At 39.1% G+C, this 15218-nt stretch overlaps 1 protein-coding gene across 1 annotated transcript; it reads left to right on the top strand.

Moving 5' to 3' along the window:
• Positions 1-485: 485 nt before the first annotated feature.
• slc30a4 (solute carrier family 30 member 4) lies at positions 486-11971 on the top strand. The gene is made up of 8 exons (XM_015014256.1): positions 486-636; positions 966-1506; positions 4275-4421; positions 5536-5689; positions 5876-6110; positions 8704-8809; positions 8905-9039; positions 10892-11971. Exons 2-8 carry the CDS (start codon positions 1086-1088, stop codon positions 11044-11046), a joined length of 1353 nt encoding a protein of 450 aa, XP_014869742.1. The 5' UTR covers positions 486-636; positions 966-1085; the 3' UTR covers positions 11047-11971.
• The last annotated feature ends 3247 nt before the right edge of the window (positions 11972-15218 follow it).

The following is a 15218-nucleotide window of genomic DNA, read 5'->3' as shown; positions in this document are numbered from 1 at the left end:
TTTTTTTTTTTTTTTTTTTTTTTTTTTTTTTTTTTACTTAAAAGGTGTAGCTAGTTTTGTATTTATGGTAAAAAAAATAAAAATAAAATAAAAATCACCTCATTGCCTATAATCAATGAAACAAACAAACAAAAAAAAATCCCTGCACTACAAAACATGTTCAAAATACCTAAGGAATCTTATTTGTTAATAATAATAATAATAATAATAATAATAATAATAATAATAATAATAATAATAATAGATGTAGTTTATCTATGCAATATGCAAGCAAGTTTGGCCTATATTGTTGCGGAAGTTGGAGAACTCTGAGCATCATACTTGAAGTTTAAAAACAGTTTCAGTGGTTGAAAAGACTATAAACGCCCTATGTTATAATTTTAAAAAAAGCACAATCGTGAGGAAACTAACCTTAAGAGGGGAATTCCTCTCAGCACGATTCTTTTCGGTGAACTTAGCCAATTGATATGGATCCCAGAAAAGAGCCGGAAATCCCATGACTATGATCAACCGAACAGAAGCAAAGTTCCCTGTGTTTCATTGCGGAGCTAAGGTGGTGCCAGGGCTGTGGCGTTGTTTACTCAATTACTATCATGACAGTGGAATGAGTTGGTCCCGCTGAAAACTCTTTTATCAGTAAGTCTTTCTCGAGTGTTTGTTAACAAACTGTCACATTACAAGAGCTGCCCTTCAGTCTGAAAGTGACAGGAAAGCTAACATCTGCTTGCTAGCTTGTTACTGTTTGCCTAGTGCTGCTTTTATGAGGGCAGGTGAACTTTCTCTGCTCACGTGAAGGCGTTAAAGGTACAAAGAAGGTTTTTTTTTAAAGTTTTTTATTGAAGTTTAGTAAACAGCGACTGCATTTTTTGTTGGTTGGTTGGTTTGTTTGTTTGTTGGAACTACTCAGTTGTACAAACGTGAAACGCCTATCTGTCTGTGTTTGACATCACTTTCCTTTTTGACAGGTCAGAATCGAAATGCAGCTTTACCATCGCGCTCCATTATAAAGATGTTAATGATTACCCAAGAGGTCGGGGACTTAAACACAGAGATATCGACACACTGAGCTCCGTTAATCACTTAACATGTCAGGAGGTAAGCTCTTCGGTAAGGTGCGGTCCGCCTTCAGGAGGGACCGCACCGACTGGAACCTGAGCGACTCGGCTCCCTTTGACTTCTCCGACGAGCTGGTGGAGGATGACGAGGCCCCCAAGTTCAACAAGCTGAAGGTGGTCGTCTCCGGAGAGATGTCCGACTACTCGGCCGGGGCTTCGTCCAACGGGGTGGCGGTGAGCACCGTGGTGGTCCCGCCTGGAGCTGGAGGAGATGAAGATGATGATGACTCCCTGCTGGACTCCTCGTCCACTCTGGGCAGCCCTGGTTTGAACATGGACCCATGTGACAACTGCAACAAGAAGAGGGAGAGGATCAGGCACAGGAGGGTGATGAAGAGGCTCATCATTGCAGCTATACTGTACTTCCTGTTCATGACGGGGGAAGTTATAGGTAAGAACCACAATGGAAACGAGGCTTTCAGTGTAAATGACAAAAATATTCAAAGATTATAATTGTCTTTTTTTTTCTTTTTATACTTGAACAGATTTCTATTTGCATGTTTAGCCACCTCCTTTTTGTATGCAAATCCTTCGAGTTTATCTCTGTAACTAAACAAACTCTAGATATGAAAATGCACCCAGTTGAAAGTGAACTGCCTTAAGAGTAGCAGCTGGCCCCACTGTGGGGATGAATCACATTCACCAGTGCTGCCCCAAGCCCTCCCCCTCCCACTCATCCCTTAGTAGTTAAAATATCCCACTGTGAAACGAGACACTCCCTCATGAAGCAGATGCATCATCTATTCTCACTGTTTCCATTTATATAGAAATAATATGACTTAATATGCCTGGACGTGTCATGTAAGCAGTCATCAACCCCTCAGCCGGCATCAAAAATATTATACCAAAAGGAAGGTAGTGGAAATACATGGACGTTTATGCACTTGTATCATTGACAGTACGCCAAAGGTTCATTTATGTGTGAGCTGTACATCATGATATGATGTTATTCCCTCATCAAAACACGCCTGGAATGTTGCCTTGATTCTTTCACGCATGTTTGAGAAATCCTTTAATCTCCATGGCGACCATTCAACTTTGCAATACGCCTGGGTGGGCCTAGCACCCCCTTCTTTGAGGTGTAGCTCCTCCTCTGAGCTGCAGTTTTCAAGCTTCTGAGCTTCTGCCTCGCAGAGCAGCCCTCCCCCCTGCCTCCACCACTCAGCTCCTTCAGACTAGCCAGTAGCAATTAGCAAACACCTGGTGATGAAGCTGAGCTCATTAGATGAGCTCATCTAAAGAGCTGAGCTCATCTAAAGAGCTGAGCTCAGCTCATCTTTAGATGAGCTCAGCTCATCTAATGAGCTCTTTAGATGAGCTGAGCTCTTCTAATGCACTGAGCTCATCTAATAAGCACTGGTAGAAAAGTTTTTAAAAGGACTAATAGAGGAGCCATGCTGTGATGGCTTCCTGAAGGCAGAGTTTCAGAAAGAGCAGGAGTTAAAAAGTACAAAATTTTTTAAAGTCTGAAATTCACATCGTTATTTGCTTGTGCTATAAAATGGCACTATGTGCCTGGAAAACACCTTTTAATAATTGTGCCAAAGTAGAAGAGTTTTTCATACATGCTGGAAATATTGTGACTTCAAAGTCCGTCAAGTTCATTTAATTTTTAACACTCAGTACTTCATTTTATTTTTGCCTAATGCTCCAGTATACAAGAAGAAGCTAGATATTTCAGTAGTTTTGCTCTTGCAATGATACTTTTTAAAGAGAGAAATAACGCTGTTATTCTTCCTATTTATTTATTTTTATTTTTGACTTCCTGGGAACTGGATACGATTGCACAAGCTTTTAGTTGTAGCAGGAAAATGTTTGAAATGGAAAACGTTTGACTCTAGTGCATTTTCTAACACCTGAATAATAACCAATCCAAAAGAATTATACTGGAACCCTTCAATATTCACATCATGCTGGTTTCTGCGCTAAAAGAAATTAGAAATTATTGCTTTGTGTCCAAGTGTGCCCTTAAAAAGTTTTAAATATCTAAAGAGTCCCTCATATTTTCCCCCCTACTTATAACCCACAGGGCTAAGGGCAGAGATGAGATGCAGCAATAAGAGAACAACATGGAAGGATTAATCTCTGTAACATTTATCCTTTTCTTCTTGCTCTCTGCTGAAATAATTTGTATCAATCTGTTATGCAGTATTTATGACGGGGCTGCCTGGAGTTACTGGAGTTTTTTATTTTTTTTTATTTTTATTTTTTTATTGCTGTCGGTCAAACAGTGATTTATTCCTGGATAACAAAACCCAGTGAACCACTTACTGGATAAATCTCCCGTAAGCAACCTTTGAAATTAATCCAGTGTGTGTTTACTTTTTCAACAACTAATAAACTAGCTGGCAAAGCCGCCTTCAGTATCTTCATCAAACATTAACCTTTATGAAAGACGAGCATACAGCTGTCCCATGCTGGAGTTTGAACTTTAATTTGTTGTTTAAATCAGATGTGAAATTTTCTCACCATGCAGTAGCGACTTCAGTACACAGTGTGTTCCCATGCAGGAACACCCTCCCTGTCCTTCCTTCATTTCCATACTTCCTTCAATTTTCCTTTTGTCCTGTTAGCTGTCCTTTGTTACTTTCCTTTCTGTCCTCAACACCTCAGTCCTAACCCCTTAAGACCTTATTTCCTTTCTTCCTCATCTCCTTTTTTCTGTCCTTCTTTGCTCTTTCTTCCTTCTTCTTGACCTTACTTCTTTTGTCCATTCTCCCTCTCGTTCTTTATTTTTTCTCTCCTTTTTATTGTGTCTTGCCTCTGTGTCCATTCTCTCTTCTGTCCGTCCTCAATTTTCTTCCTTCCTGTCTTTTTTTTCTGTCTTTCTCTGTGTAAATCCTTTCTTTTATCCCCTACTGGCCATCACCTTCTTATTATCCTCCGGTGCTTCTTGCTGAATTCAACCCAACTAGCATTTAACAGTATCTCAAATGTTTCTCATTTGTTAGATTGAATCTTTTCAGCATTATTTTATTAATTTTTGCCCTATTTTCACTGTGAAAACCTTTAAAATAATTCCCATTATATTGAACAGGAACAAATCTCAGTTAGTTAGGATTTCCAAGTTTCAAGTTAGCATTTGCAAAAGATTTTTATACAGCCAGTCGTAAACATTTTTCACTGTAATTGCTCTCATTTTCCTCCATCTTTTTCCAGGTGGTTATGTGTCGAACAGTTTAGCAATAATGACTGATGCCGTGCACATGCTAGCAGATGTGGTTGGTATCTTGTTTTCTCTGCTGGCCCTGTGGCTCTCCAACAAGCCACCCACCAAGAGATTCACCTTTGGACTACATCGCCTTGGTGAGTTGCAGAGGCAGCTAAGCTGCTCTACTTTTTTTTTTTTTTTTTTTTCTCTGTCACTTTCCTTTTGTAGCTGCTCCCACTGTGGCATTTCATGTTGCTTTTCCTGCTGATTAATCATTTGGAGAAGTGTATTTTCAGCTGTGCTGAAAGCAAATAAGAATCCTATCTCTTTTATTGCATCTATAACAATGGAGGCCGACATGCTGGCTGAATGACTGGGGCTGTATAAACACTATAAAGACTTGTGTTAATGTCGGGAAAATAGTAATGAAAATTAATTTCTCACATGAACTCATAGTCACATCCTCCTAATTTCAGGAGTAAAATAAATTCTTAAAGGCACAAAAGCATTTTAAAATAATAGAAAACGCTTCAAAAACTTCTTTGAAAGAGTTGACTTCATCCTTTATGCCTTTGTCGACACAGTCAGTACGATTTAAACAAAACAGGAAAATAAAACCACAGCTTTGACACCGCAGCTACAAATGAAGAAGCTGCTGAAGACGAAAGAGTTCAACTTGATTTTCTGTCTGCTTCTCATTAAACTGGATCTTAATTTATTACATCACTTCCTCATTTTAAACTCGGTTCTCACTGAAGAAAAAATGTTAAAAAGTCATAAGACGCTTATTGTTTTTGCATCAGATATATCTTTTTAATGTTTCAGTAATTTCAAACGAGATTTTTTCTTTAGAAGTATTGTAAAGGTGATTTTTTTTAGAGATGTTTTTCGCGTTACTCCGTTATAATTAAGTTCTTCTTTTTTTGTGGTACAACAGCAGTTTTCTGTTTAATTTCCTTGAAGTAAAAAAATAAAATGATGAGAAATGTGAGAAATATGGAAAAATTAATTAAAAATGTATATATATATTTTTTTATAAAATTATTATTAAACACACAAGTTAAGCTGGATGGTACAGTTGCAGATCAAAAGCCATTGTGTGAGATTGAGTTTCAAGAGAAAGTTGAAAAGTTGCAACTGGATTTCTGCTTTTTCTTTTTTTTTTTTTTTTACCTGTTACTGTAACATTGTTCAAAGAGAAGTGTACTATGGTTAAGTCAGACTTTTTTTCCCTTTCAGCTGATGTCTGATTGTGTGTGGTTGTTGTAGAGGTGGTGTCGGCGGTCCTCAGTGTGCTGCTCATCTACATCCTGACGGGCGTCCTGCTGTACGAGGCCGTCTTGAGGACCGTGCATCAGGACTTTGACATAGATGGGGATATCATGCTCATCACTGCAGCTGTAGGGGTGGCGGTTAATCTTATGTAAGTATGGCCATTTTTACATTTTTAGAAAAAATGTGTAAGTTCAGTCCAAAGTGCTGCTGCCTTTACTGCACGGACTCCAGGTGTTGATCTCTGAGTTAATGTTTACCTGAAGTCTACAGGATTGACTGCGGCGCTTTAGTGATTTGGTCAGATGTGTGATTTAATGTCTCTTTGTCTTTCCAGAATGGGTTTTCTGTTAAACCAAGGCGGCCACCTCCACTCTCACGGTCATGGTCACAGTCACGGTCACGGTCATTCCCACGGCCCGGCTGCTGCCCCATCTGGTTCACACTCAGCCGGGTCGGGTCAGCAGAGGCCCACCGGCAGCCTCGCCGTTAGAGCGGCCTTCATCCACGCTTTGGGAGATCTCCTCCAGAGCGTCGGCGTGCTCATAGCTGCTTACGTCGTCCGCTTCAAGGTGAAATCACCGGTTCCAATATTCCTCCCAAAGTCATAGTTCGAATAACGTAAAATCTTTTGCAGATTATTTTCACTTCTTTTCTTATAGCAAAGTTAACAGCTTTTCCAACAGCAGTGAGCACACAGAAATTAGCCTGTTTCCAACATTATGGTGCAATCCATCATTCATAAAGTAACGGCGTGTTGCCCTAATTTGTAGCCTCTCTGTTAATCCATCTGTCCTTGTTTACATATTGCTCAAACAGCATTCAAGCAGCGATGTGGCTGATAAACCCAAACCCAAACAAGTAATAACATGCCTGCATGCATCTTCCTGCTTTTATTGTCAGCTAAAACTGGTTTTAGTGCCTTAGTTTATTTAAGCATGATTCATGCACAGAGCAAAAAAAAAATGTTTTGAAAAACAAAAGCACATTCTTTCTTATTTCTCATGTGCAAACTCATCTTTTACCAATGCAAAATTTAGTTTCCCACAAAACAGGAATGCTATACAAGACCAATAGAAAATTTTAACACAGGAATGCGATGTTGGAGGCTGCAGAATCAGCAGACGGTCACTGATGCTCTCCTCCAGGAGAAGACCGTGCAAGAACTAGCAGAGATTGTGGCTTTATAGTGGTGGGATGTCATTTAAAAAAAGTATCAAGTATTTGAAGGATAGTTAGGAAGGATTGTGATTCACCTGGAGGTTTGACCCAATATGTCAACAATTTGTTCCTTGATTCAGTTGAAACTTTACTTAGAATTAGAAACCAAAAATAATTCTTCAAAACATTTTTGTATCTGATTATTAACTCCAATACTGACCATTTTAATCAATATTTGTGCACCTGTGTTTTTTTTTTTTTAATTTTTATTATTTCTCTCAGATAAAGGATCAATGACGACAATTTGCTCGTTTTTCCTAAAAAAAAAAAAAAATAACATCTTTTATGCCCATTGAAAAAACCTACACAATTATGTCCTTATAGAAATAGAATTTTTTTTTTAACATATTCAATTTTGAATATTTTTCAAGGAGTGATCTATATAATTGAACTGGAGACACCTATTCTGTTCTGGGTCAGATTGACCCGCTGATTAAAAATCGAGACCAACGAGTCATGAAGATTTGTATTGAAAGTAAACTTTATTCAACCACTGTTTTTGAACCAGAAGTGAACTAAACAACAAAATAAGATGTCAGGAACATAAACAACAACAGCGCATGTATGTCTGTGAATATCCACAGCCCGCAAATAATGTCACCATGTTGTGATAGTAAACACCATGCAATGAATAAAATCAGAAATGAATAGATGAAAATGACCTAGATGCTTTAGTTGTGTCATCTCCATGGCACACGAGGGACATGTCATCACCGAGCGCTTTGTGCAAATTAACGTTACACATTTCAAACAACTCACGCTTGTTCTAACATCATCAGATGGCAAACCTAAAGAAGAATAAAATGGTTATGATTACTTGATGCTAATGTGTAAAACATTTTATATGTAGATTAAAAAGAAGTTTCATGCAGAAAAAATACTTTCAGCTATTTAAAAAAAATGTTTGTACTTTAAAATGGGTCAATTTGACATGAAGGTTGAAAAACAAAACAGAGATCTGTGGTGTTTTATACAATCATATTAAATTGTTTTATAGTCATATTTAATTATGACTCTATAAAACACAGTCCAATAAAACTGCTGTCATTACAAATGACTAAGGCTGAGTAACAAATGTTTCTCGGAACATTAATGATAAAACACACATTCAAGTCACAGGAGGCCTTTGCTCTTTTCCTGCTCAGATCTACATAATAGATAAAATAATTTAATATTTCTATTTGATAGAAATAATAATTAGATTATTGATGTCATGTTTTAAACTCAAGCAGTAAAAACTTTGTTCTGAATTAAAACATCTTTAAAACGTCTCTGTTTCTGAAAAAACAAAATATTCTGTTTGACCGTCAGCCTAGGGATTTCTTTGTGTTGAACCCTTAATACATTTGAATTTGACATTCCTAGTAAATAAATAAATATAAAGTTTCTATAATGTCTTCTACCAGGTGTTTTTTTTTATTACAGAAAAGTTTACATCTGTTTACCATGAAAACAGATTTTCACACCGAGTAAAAGTTTCTTCAATAATCAGTATGAAGCCTGTTGTATTACTGGCAAGCTAAGTCCAAGAGTTTTATGGCACTTGTCAAAAAACATGTAACACATTTAGCTTTGAAGTTTTTAGACAACTTTATGGTAATTTTTGTAGGTCTTGAATTTAAACCATAGCAGTCCTAAAAACCCTCTTAAAGTCCTAAATGCCAGTCATTCAAACTTGCAGAAATGTCTCAGAAAATTGAGTGAATTTCATTTGCTATTTGCCATAATCATCAAAATGAAGAGGGATATATCCCCAACCCCCTAATAAAGATATCAGCACTACAACTGTATCACTGTATGTTAAGGAAGTTTTTCTTAAATTAATAAATTACTTAAATTCAGTTTTTGATGACATTCTTGCTGAGCTTTACCTGCATGTAAACATTGCTAACAGTGAGTTGCAAAACGACTGATTTTACTCAATGCAAATGTCTGACTTCACAGCCGGAGCTGAAGCTGGCCGACCCCATCTGCACCTACATTTTCTCAGTTCTGGTCCTCTTCACCACAGTCCGCATCATTCGAGACACGATAGTCATAGTCCTGGAAGGTGAGTCCAGGTTCATTTTCCTCGAGCTTACTTTGGTTAGCTTTTATGAATCTGTTACAGCGGGCTGCTCTGGTGACCTTTTTCCCATCCTGCAGGTGTTCCCAGACATTTGGACACCCAGCGAATCAAAGAGGACCTCCTGAAGCTGGAGGACGTCCAGTCTGTCGACGAGCTGAATGTCTGGGCTCTGACGGCTGACAAGACCGCAGCGATGGTGCACTTGCAGCTCAGTGAGTACCTACAATAAAGACGGGATGAAATGGACAGATTTCAGGCAATTTAGCTCCAGTTTAACTTTTCAACATGAAAGATAAAGTCCTTTTGTTTAAATTGAAACTGTAATGGAAAGATCTTCTCAGATATCTGAATATAATCAGAATCTGATGCAAGTTTATCTACATTGTTCCTTGATGTAGATTGGTTGCTGATTTGGCAGTAGATGAAGTGTCAGTGTCCTGAAAGGACAAAAGGCTTTGTGTAAAGTTGCCATGTGTCAGTGTGGCCTCTGGAGTTTGTTCTTATCTTTGACCTTTGGTTTAACAATTATGTCAATTTTGATTTTTACAGCAGGAATGGTGCTGATACATGCTGTAACACTTTAGAAAACTTCAGCTGTTAACAGACCATCTGATGTTCCTTATTTCATCCCATTAAAAAAGTCCCTCCACCGTCTCATCCAACAACGAGCAGGTTCATGGATGAAGGGGACACACTCTCCAACACTTAAAGCGCTTTACAATTTGCATCTGAATGTATTTTAGTTGAACACGTCTAAGTTTTCCATTAGCTGCAGATTGGACAGCAGAGGGCGCTGTTCCTTCATTTCTGCACCAACCACACTGCAACTCACTGGCTGCCTTAGTCATGATTTTGTTTCTATTGACAAAACTTGACTGGTTTGACCAGTAATGGTGTGAAAACTTTTACTGTGCGCAGCTACAAGTGCACATGTATGTGTATGCAGTGGATATTAAAGTATACACAAAGTGGTGAAGAAAATATTTGAAGCATTAATGGCTTTGGCATATTTAGAGTAAATGAGTTAGCTGTACCAAAGCCAATCCTTTTGGATCTGCCTGTACGGCTGTGGACTGATTATTGGTCAGTTCCACTCTGGTTAAGATGTACAGTTTTGTGAAAATATATTCCCAACCCCTCTAATAAATATGTTTGATGCTCTATTATATTCTCAAATCTTTAAGTGTGGCAACAATTTGAAAACACAATAAACCTGCTATTAGGAAACTTTTTCATGATACTGTATGAAAGGAAATTCATTTGGATTCACAACATTTCATACGTCTGGATTTGTCTGTGTTCACCATGTTCTCGGTTTAAGTGCAAGCTGTTTTCGACTTGGAAACACTCAGGTCTTTGTACATGAGGTATTTGGGAGCAAAACCATTCATAATCCTCTAGTCTTGCTTTGGTATTTAGCAGATCCTGATTCAACTTTAAAGTAATTTAGTTTTCCACTATTATCCTTTTAAAAAGAGGCGTTAGATGCTCCATTTCTCCCACCGTGCAGCAGAACGTTTTTAGAGCCCTGTCTTGCACACTCAAGTAGACGTCAGGAGTGGAAATGATTATTGTCGTACAGGGGCCACATGCTGGATCGACCAGAATGAAACTTTTAACAAGAACAGGCTTTTCTTTTGTTCCAGCTTATCTTTCTGTGCAACATTATTCTACAACAATTGAATCATCAGAATACCTCCAGCGGTAACAGTTGTTTTTGTTGCGAATGTTTTCTGTGGATTCAGCTATTGTTAGATATGTTGTTTAGGAGATACATTTTTTATATGTTAAAACAAACTGTGGCATGACTATTCTTGTCATTTGGTCTGGATGAGCTAAAAATAAAGTGAGGGAATGAGTCTGTGTGAGACTCCTTATACTCTGTTCTCACCAATGAAACTATAATTAGCTTGGAACGCAAAGCTGACTTATCTAACCTCTTGGTCTCAAGATTTTCACTTAACATGGTAATCTAGCATGAGATATTTTACACTGCAGAAGACTTGCAAAACATAAAATCCACGGCTGAGCCAGCTGTGATCATGTACACGCCTGTGTTCACAGCTCCCTCTAGTGCCAACAACTGGGAAGACGTCCAGGCCAAGGCGCGCCACCTGCTGCTCCACACCTACGGCCTCACCAGATGCACAGTGCAGGTCCAGACTCACAGACAGAGGACGGTACGTAGCTGTGCGCAGTGTCAGCAGCCCAGCGTCTGAGAGTCTCTGTTTCATTGACATGCGCGGTCCGTTCCAGCGGAGGCAGGGATGTCTCGGCGCCGATCGGTGCCTTTGCAAGTATAGAGACATGGATGGGGAAAAACGGCGGTGCCTAAGCACAGTCAGTGGAACGACAACAGACGCACATTTCTAATTGGAGGAGAACTGCAGCCTCTTGGGGACCTAATGCCCTGTGCTTGCATCGCTCTCATTGGGTGGAAAATTATCTCTTATGCTGAGAATAATCTGAAAACTTGACCTTAATTCACCATTAAAGCCTACTGCAACAGGTGATTTTTTTTTTCATTTGTATCAAAGAATTTTGCTTTGTTTCAAATTATGTTTGGTTATTAAAAAATTATTACTTCATTGTAATGTGTTCAAGCTGGATGCTATGATCTTAATGTAATAGAGTGGAAATCAGCAATTTTGGTTTGATTTTGTAGCTGGCCTCAGTGCATGCAAGCTAAACCTTTTCATGGGTTACGAGACTCACTTTTTTATCATTTCTATTTTGTCAACATTACACCTCGTCAAATGTGTTCACCTGAAGTCTGTTACCAGGCAGATTTCTGTCTCTGTAAAGAAAATCAAAGGTGAATATTCCAAATATTCCAAAAGTAACATCATGGTTGCTTCACTTGCATAATGTAATAATTTACTGACTATACTACATTAAGAAACAGAGTGCTAATGATCAATAAGACTGAAGATATCATTGACCTACAGTGTGAGGATATAATTATAAAGCTATGCAGATCAGTTTTAGTGCTCAGAGCACAAGGGATGACTGGATTTGCTATTTATGGTATTTTCTGAAGAGTTGAGAGAATGTAAGGGGGGATGTCTAAATCTCCACTTCCCCCCCAAAAAATAGTATTAAAAACTGGACCACAGTTTTGGCATAATAAAGTTTTCAGTTGTGTTTGTTGTACTGTGTTTTCTTACCAAGTATAAAGTGTTCCAGAATGTCAAATATATCAGAATCGGCTTCTTTGTTCAGGTTTGTGCACTCAAGCAAGTTGACTCTACACACAGTTAGCATACACACATCTGACTACCAGGAAAAAAAATATTGTCCAATCACCATTTTTTTTTAAATCCCACATTCTTTGTAAGGTAATAAAAGGTTTTATGCACTTACATTGTCTCTTCCCATAAAATATGTTATTACTGATGAACGCCATTTTTATGAATTAGAAAAAGGTACGTACAAAAGTCCCACCCCTTCACATGTAATATCGTTGAAAAGCCCTAAATGTCCTCTCCAGATACCAAAAGGAATTAATTCAGTAGAATGCAGGAGGTGGGAGATATTCAAGTTTAGAAATGTCCTCTACAGAGGACAAAAATGAACTACTGGTAGTCAGGAGGATATTTATATACAGAGAGAAAGAGGACCCAAAAAATTCAAAATGAAATGATCTATATATCCATCACTGACAGCCCGTTTATGCAAACGGTGTTGTGTGGCTGAAGTGTGAACAGATGGTGTCCTGTATGTGCGGGGTCTGCAGAGATGACGTCCAAGCCTGAGAACGGCCAGACCTGTAGGAATAATAAATTACTTGTATAGAACCTGTTTGACAACATTGACTACTCCTTCAGCATGTCGCATAAGAACCAAGAATAATGCTGACAGTACTGCAGCCCTGACTTTCCTCAGCTAAGGTCAGAATTCATAATTCAACAACAAAGAGAATGCAGAAAACAAGTTAAATGTGAAACCCACCTATCTAACGCTTCCTAAGAAAAAAAAAGGTGTTGATCTGTAAGACTTTCAGGGAAATAATAGACAATGAGAAATCTGCAATCTGCCTCTAGACGGCTCAAACAAAAAGAAAGCAAGATTTTAATGTAAGTCTGATGTAAGTCTGGACCTAATCTCACTGAGTCAATGACATTAAACCATTTCTCCTTGAAATCCTCCCATGTGGTTATCCATCCATTCATTCATCCATCCGTCCCTCCATCCATCCCTCTGCTTATCCGGTCGCGGGGGTAGCAGCCTAAGTAGGGAAGCCCAGGCTTTCTTCTCCCCAGCCACTTGTTTCAGCTCCTGGGGAATCCAAAGGTGTTCCCAGGCCAGCCGAGAAACATCGTCCCTCCAGCGTGTCCAGGACCTCCTCCTGCTGGGACGTGCCCAGAACCCCTCACCAGAGAGACGTCCAGGAGGCTTTCTGACCAGATGCCCAAGCCATCTCAACTGACTCCTCTCGAAGTGAAGGAGCTGTGGCTCTACTCTGAGTCCCTACTGCATGATTGAGCTTCTCTCTCTAAGGAAGAGCCCAGACACCCAGTGGAGAAAACCCATTTCGACCACTTGTATCAGTGACCTCGTTCTTTTGGTCATGACCCAAAGCTCATGACCATAGATGAGTAGGAACATAAATTGACCGGTAAATCGAGAGCTTTGTTTTTTGACTCAGCTCTCTCTTCACCACGACCGACTGGTACAGCGTCCACTTCCCTGCAGACGCTGCGCCAATCTGCCTCTCTCGCTCTGTTTTTCCTTCATTCGTGAACTAGATCCCAAGATACTTAAACTCCTCCACTTGGGGCAGGACACCCCCCCTCCCCCCCGACCTTGGGAAGTGGGTGGTTGTGGTTAATATCAAACAATTTTGTTAAGAAAAGTGGGCCAAAAGTGCTCTGCCTCAATGAAAGACTGATATCTCAAACTGTGAGGCTCAAATATGAAACTGTTTTTGTAAAGGATAGCACAACCATTTGTTGGTTGAGGAGACATTAACTGTTTTACATCCATAAAATAGTCCATAAAAAAGTCTATAAAATGTCTTACAAAACTGCATTTTGTATAAACTGTGGTTGTTTTTGTGTTCTACTCATATTCTACTCAAAAGTGACTACAGCAAATCTGATCAGGTTTGGATGAAAGCGTCTGATCTTGTTGTTTTAATGTGTGGTTAATTTTTCAAACACCAGGGGTCGCACATGTGCTGGTTTTATAAATGACAACGCTTGAAGCCGAAATGATTAAGTGCAGGAAGCAAAATCGGCTTTTAGCGAGTAATAAAATATACAATCACCGGTTCTTTATTAGGTACACCTGCTCAGTTGCTCATTAACATAGAAATCAGCCAATCAGATGGCAGGGAAACACGGAGTTCAGTCTGGGCGTCAGTGTGAAGTGGGGTAAGACATTCAATGACATGGTTGTTTCCAGCAGACGACCTGGTCTAAGTATTTGAGAAACTGGTGGACTATGTACATTTTCATGCCAAACCCTCTCTCAGCAGCAGTAGAAGATTACAAGATTTTCATCAGTAGAATGAGAATGGTTTGAGATGAGGCATCAACCAAGGTATGCAAAATATAATCTCTGAACGCATGTCAAGTTTGAAGCAGGTGGAGTTCAGCAGCAGGTGCCACACCTCTTTGTTTTTAACAGGAAGCTGAGACTACAATTGAAATTCCTTCAATGGCATTTCAAGGTCAGCAGATCCTAGTTCTATTAAGCACCGTTGGGAAGTGGTACAAGACATTTGCATCATGGTTCTATGGCGGACAGATTTGAAGCACAATGGCATGATGTTCTCCTGTTAGCGAGGCCCAAGGTCTCCGAGGAAAATTTCAGACACTTTCCTGATACTGTTCCATGGAAATGTAAGGCAGTTCTGGAGGAAAAAGTGTCTTCAGCCTCTATTTTTAAAGGTATGTGGCCGGTCAGTGCAAGTGCAGGTAGTCAAGTATCGAGAGGCCTATGAATTAGAGAAATTAATGATTTCTCTGAGCGATATGAATATACTTGAAGAGTACATTGGACTACATAAAAGAGTTATCCTTTGATAGCTGCAACATTCCCCACCAATCAAAGTTAATGTTCAAATGTCAAATGTATAAAAGAGTTTATAATTGACAAGACAGTGTCGGTTTCCAGGCAACATAAGTGCTATAAAATTTTCAGACAGCGGTTAACTTTGTTTTAGGAGAAGGAAGCAGCTTCCCTCCGTCTCCCCTGCCTTTCTGCCTCATCTAACACACAACTTGCTTTTATTCTGTCTGACTAGGTTCCATCGCAAAGCATGGAAATCTGTCCAAAAAGCACAAAATAGCTTTTATTAATGTAATGTGAACAAACAGGTGAGGTAAAGAAAGTTTCATGTTTGACATTCAATTACAACTAGTTAATGTTTTTCACTCAGTGGTCA

This window comes from Poecilia latipinna, unplaced genomic scaffold (genome assembly GCF_001443285.1).
Source record: "Poecilia latipinna isolate Pla-1442-1.1 unplaced genomic scaffold, P_latipinna-1.0 Scaffold1800, whole genome shotgun sequence".
NCBI classification, from domain to species: Eukaryota; Metazoa; Chordata; class Actinopteri; order Cyprinodontiformes; family Poeciliidae; genus Poecilia; species Poecilia latipinna.
The sequence above is the reverse complement of the archived record's forward strand: the minus strand, read 5'-3'. Positions and strand labels throughout refer to the sequence as shown.

Coding starts and splice junctions, on each gene's coding strand:
- slc30a4 (XM_015014256.1), top strand. CDS start 1,086: ATGTCAGGAGGTAAGCTCTTCGGTAAGGTGCGGTCCGCCTTCAGGAGG. Junction 5,690..5,875: donor GGGGTGGCGGTTAATCTTAT/GTAAGTATGGCC, acceptor TTGTCTTTCCAG/AATGGGTTTTCTGTTAAACC. Junction 9,040..10,891: donor GATGGTGCACTTGCAGCTCA/GTGAGTACCTAC, acceptor CTGTGTTCACAG/CTCCCTCTAGTGCCAACAAC.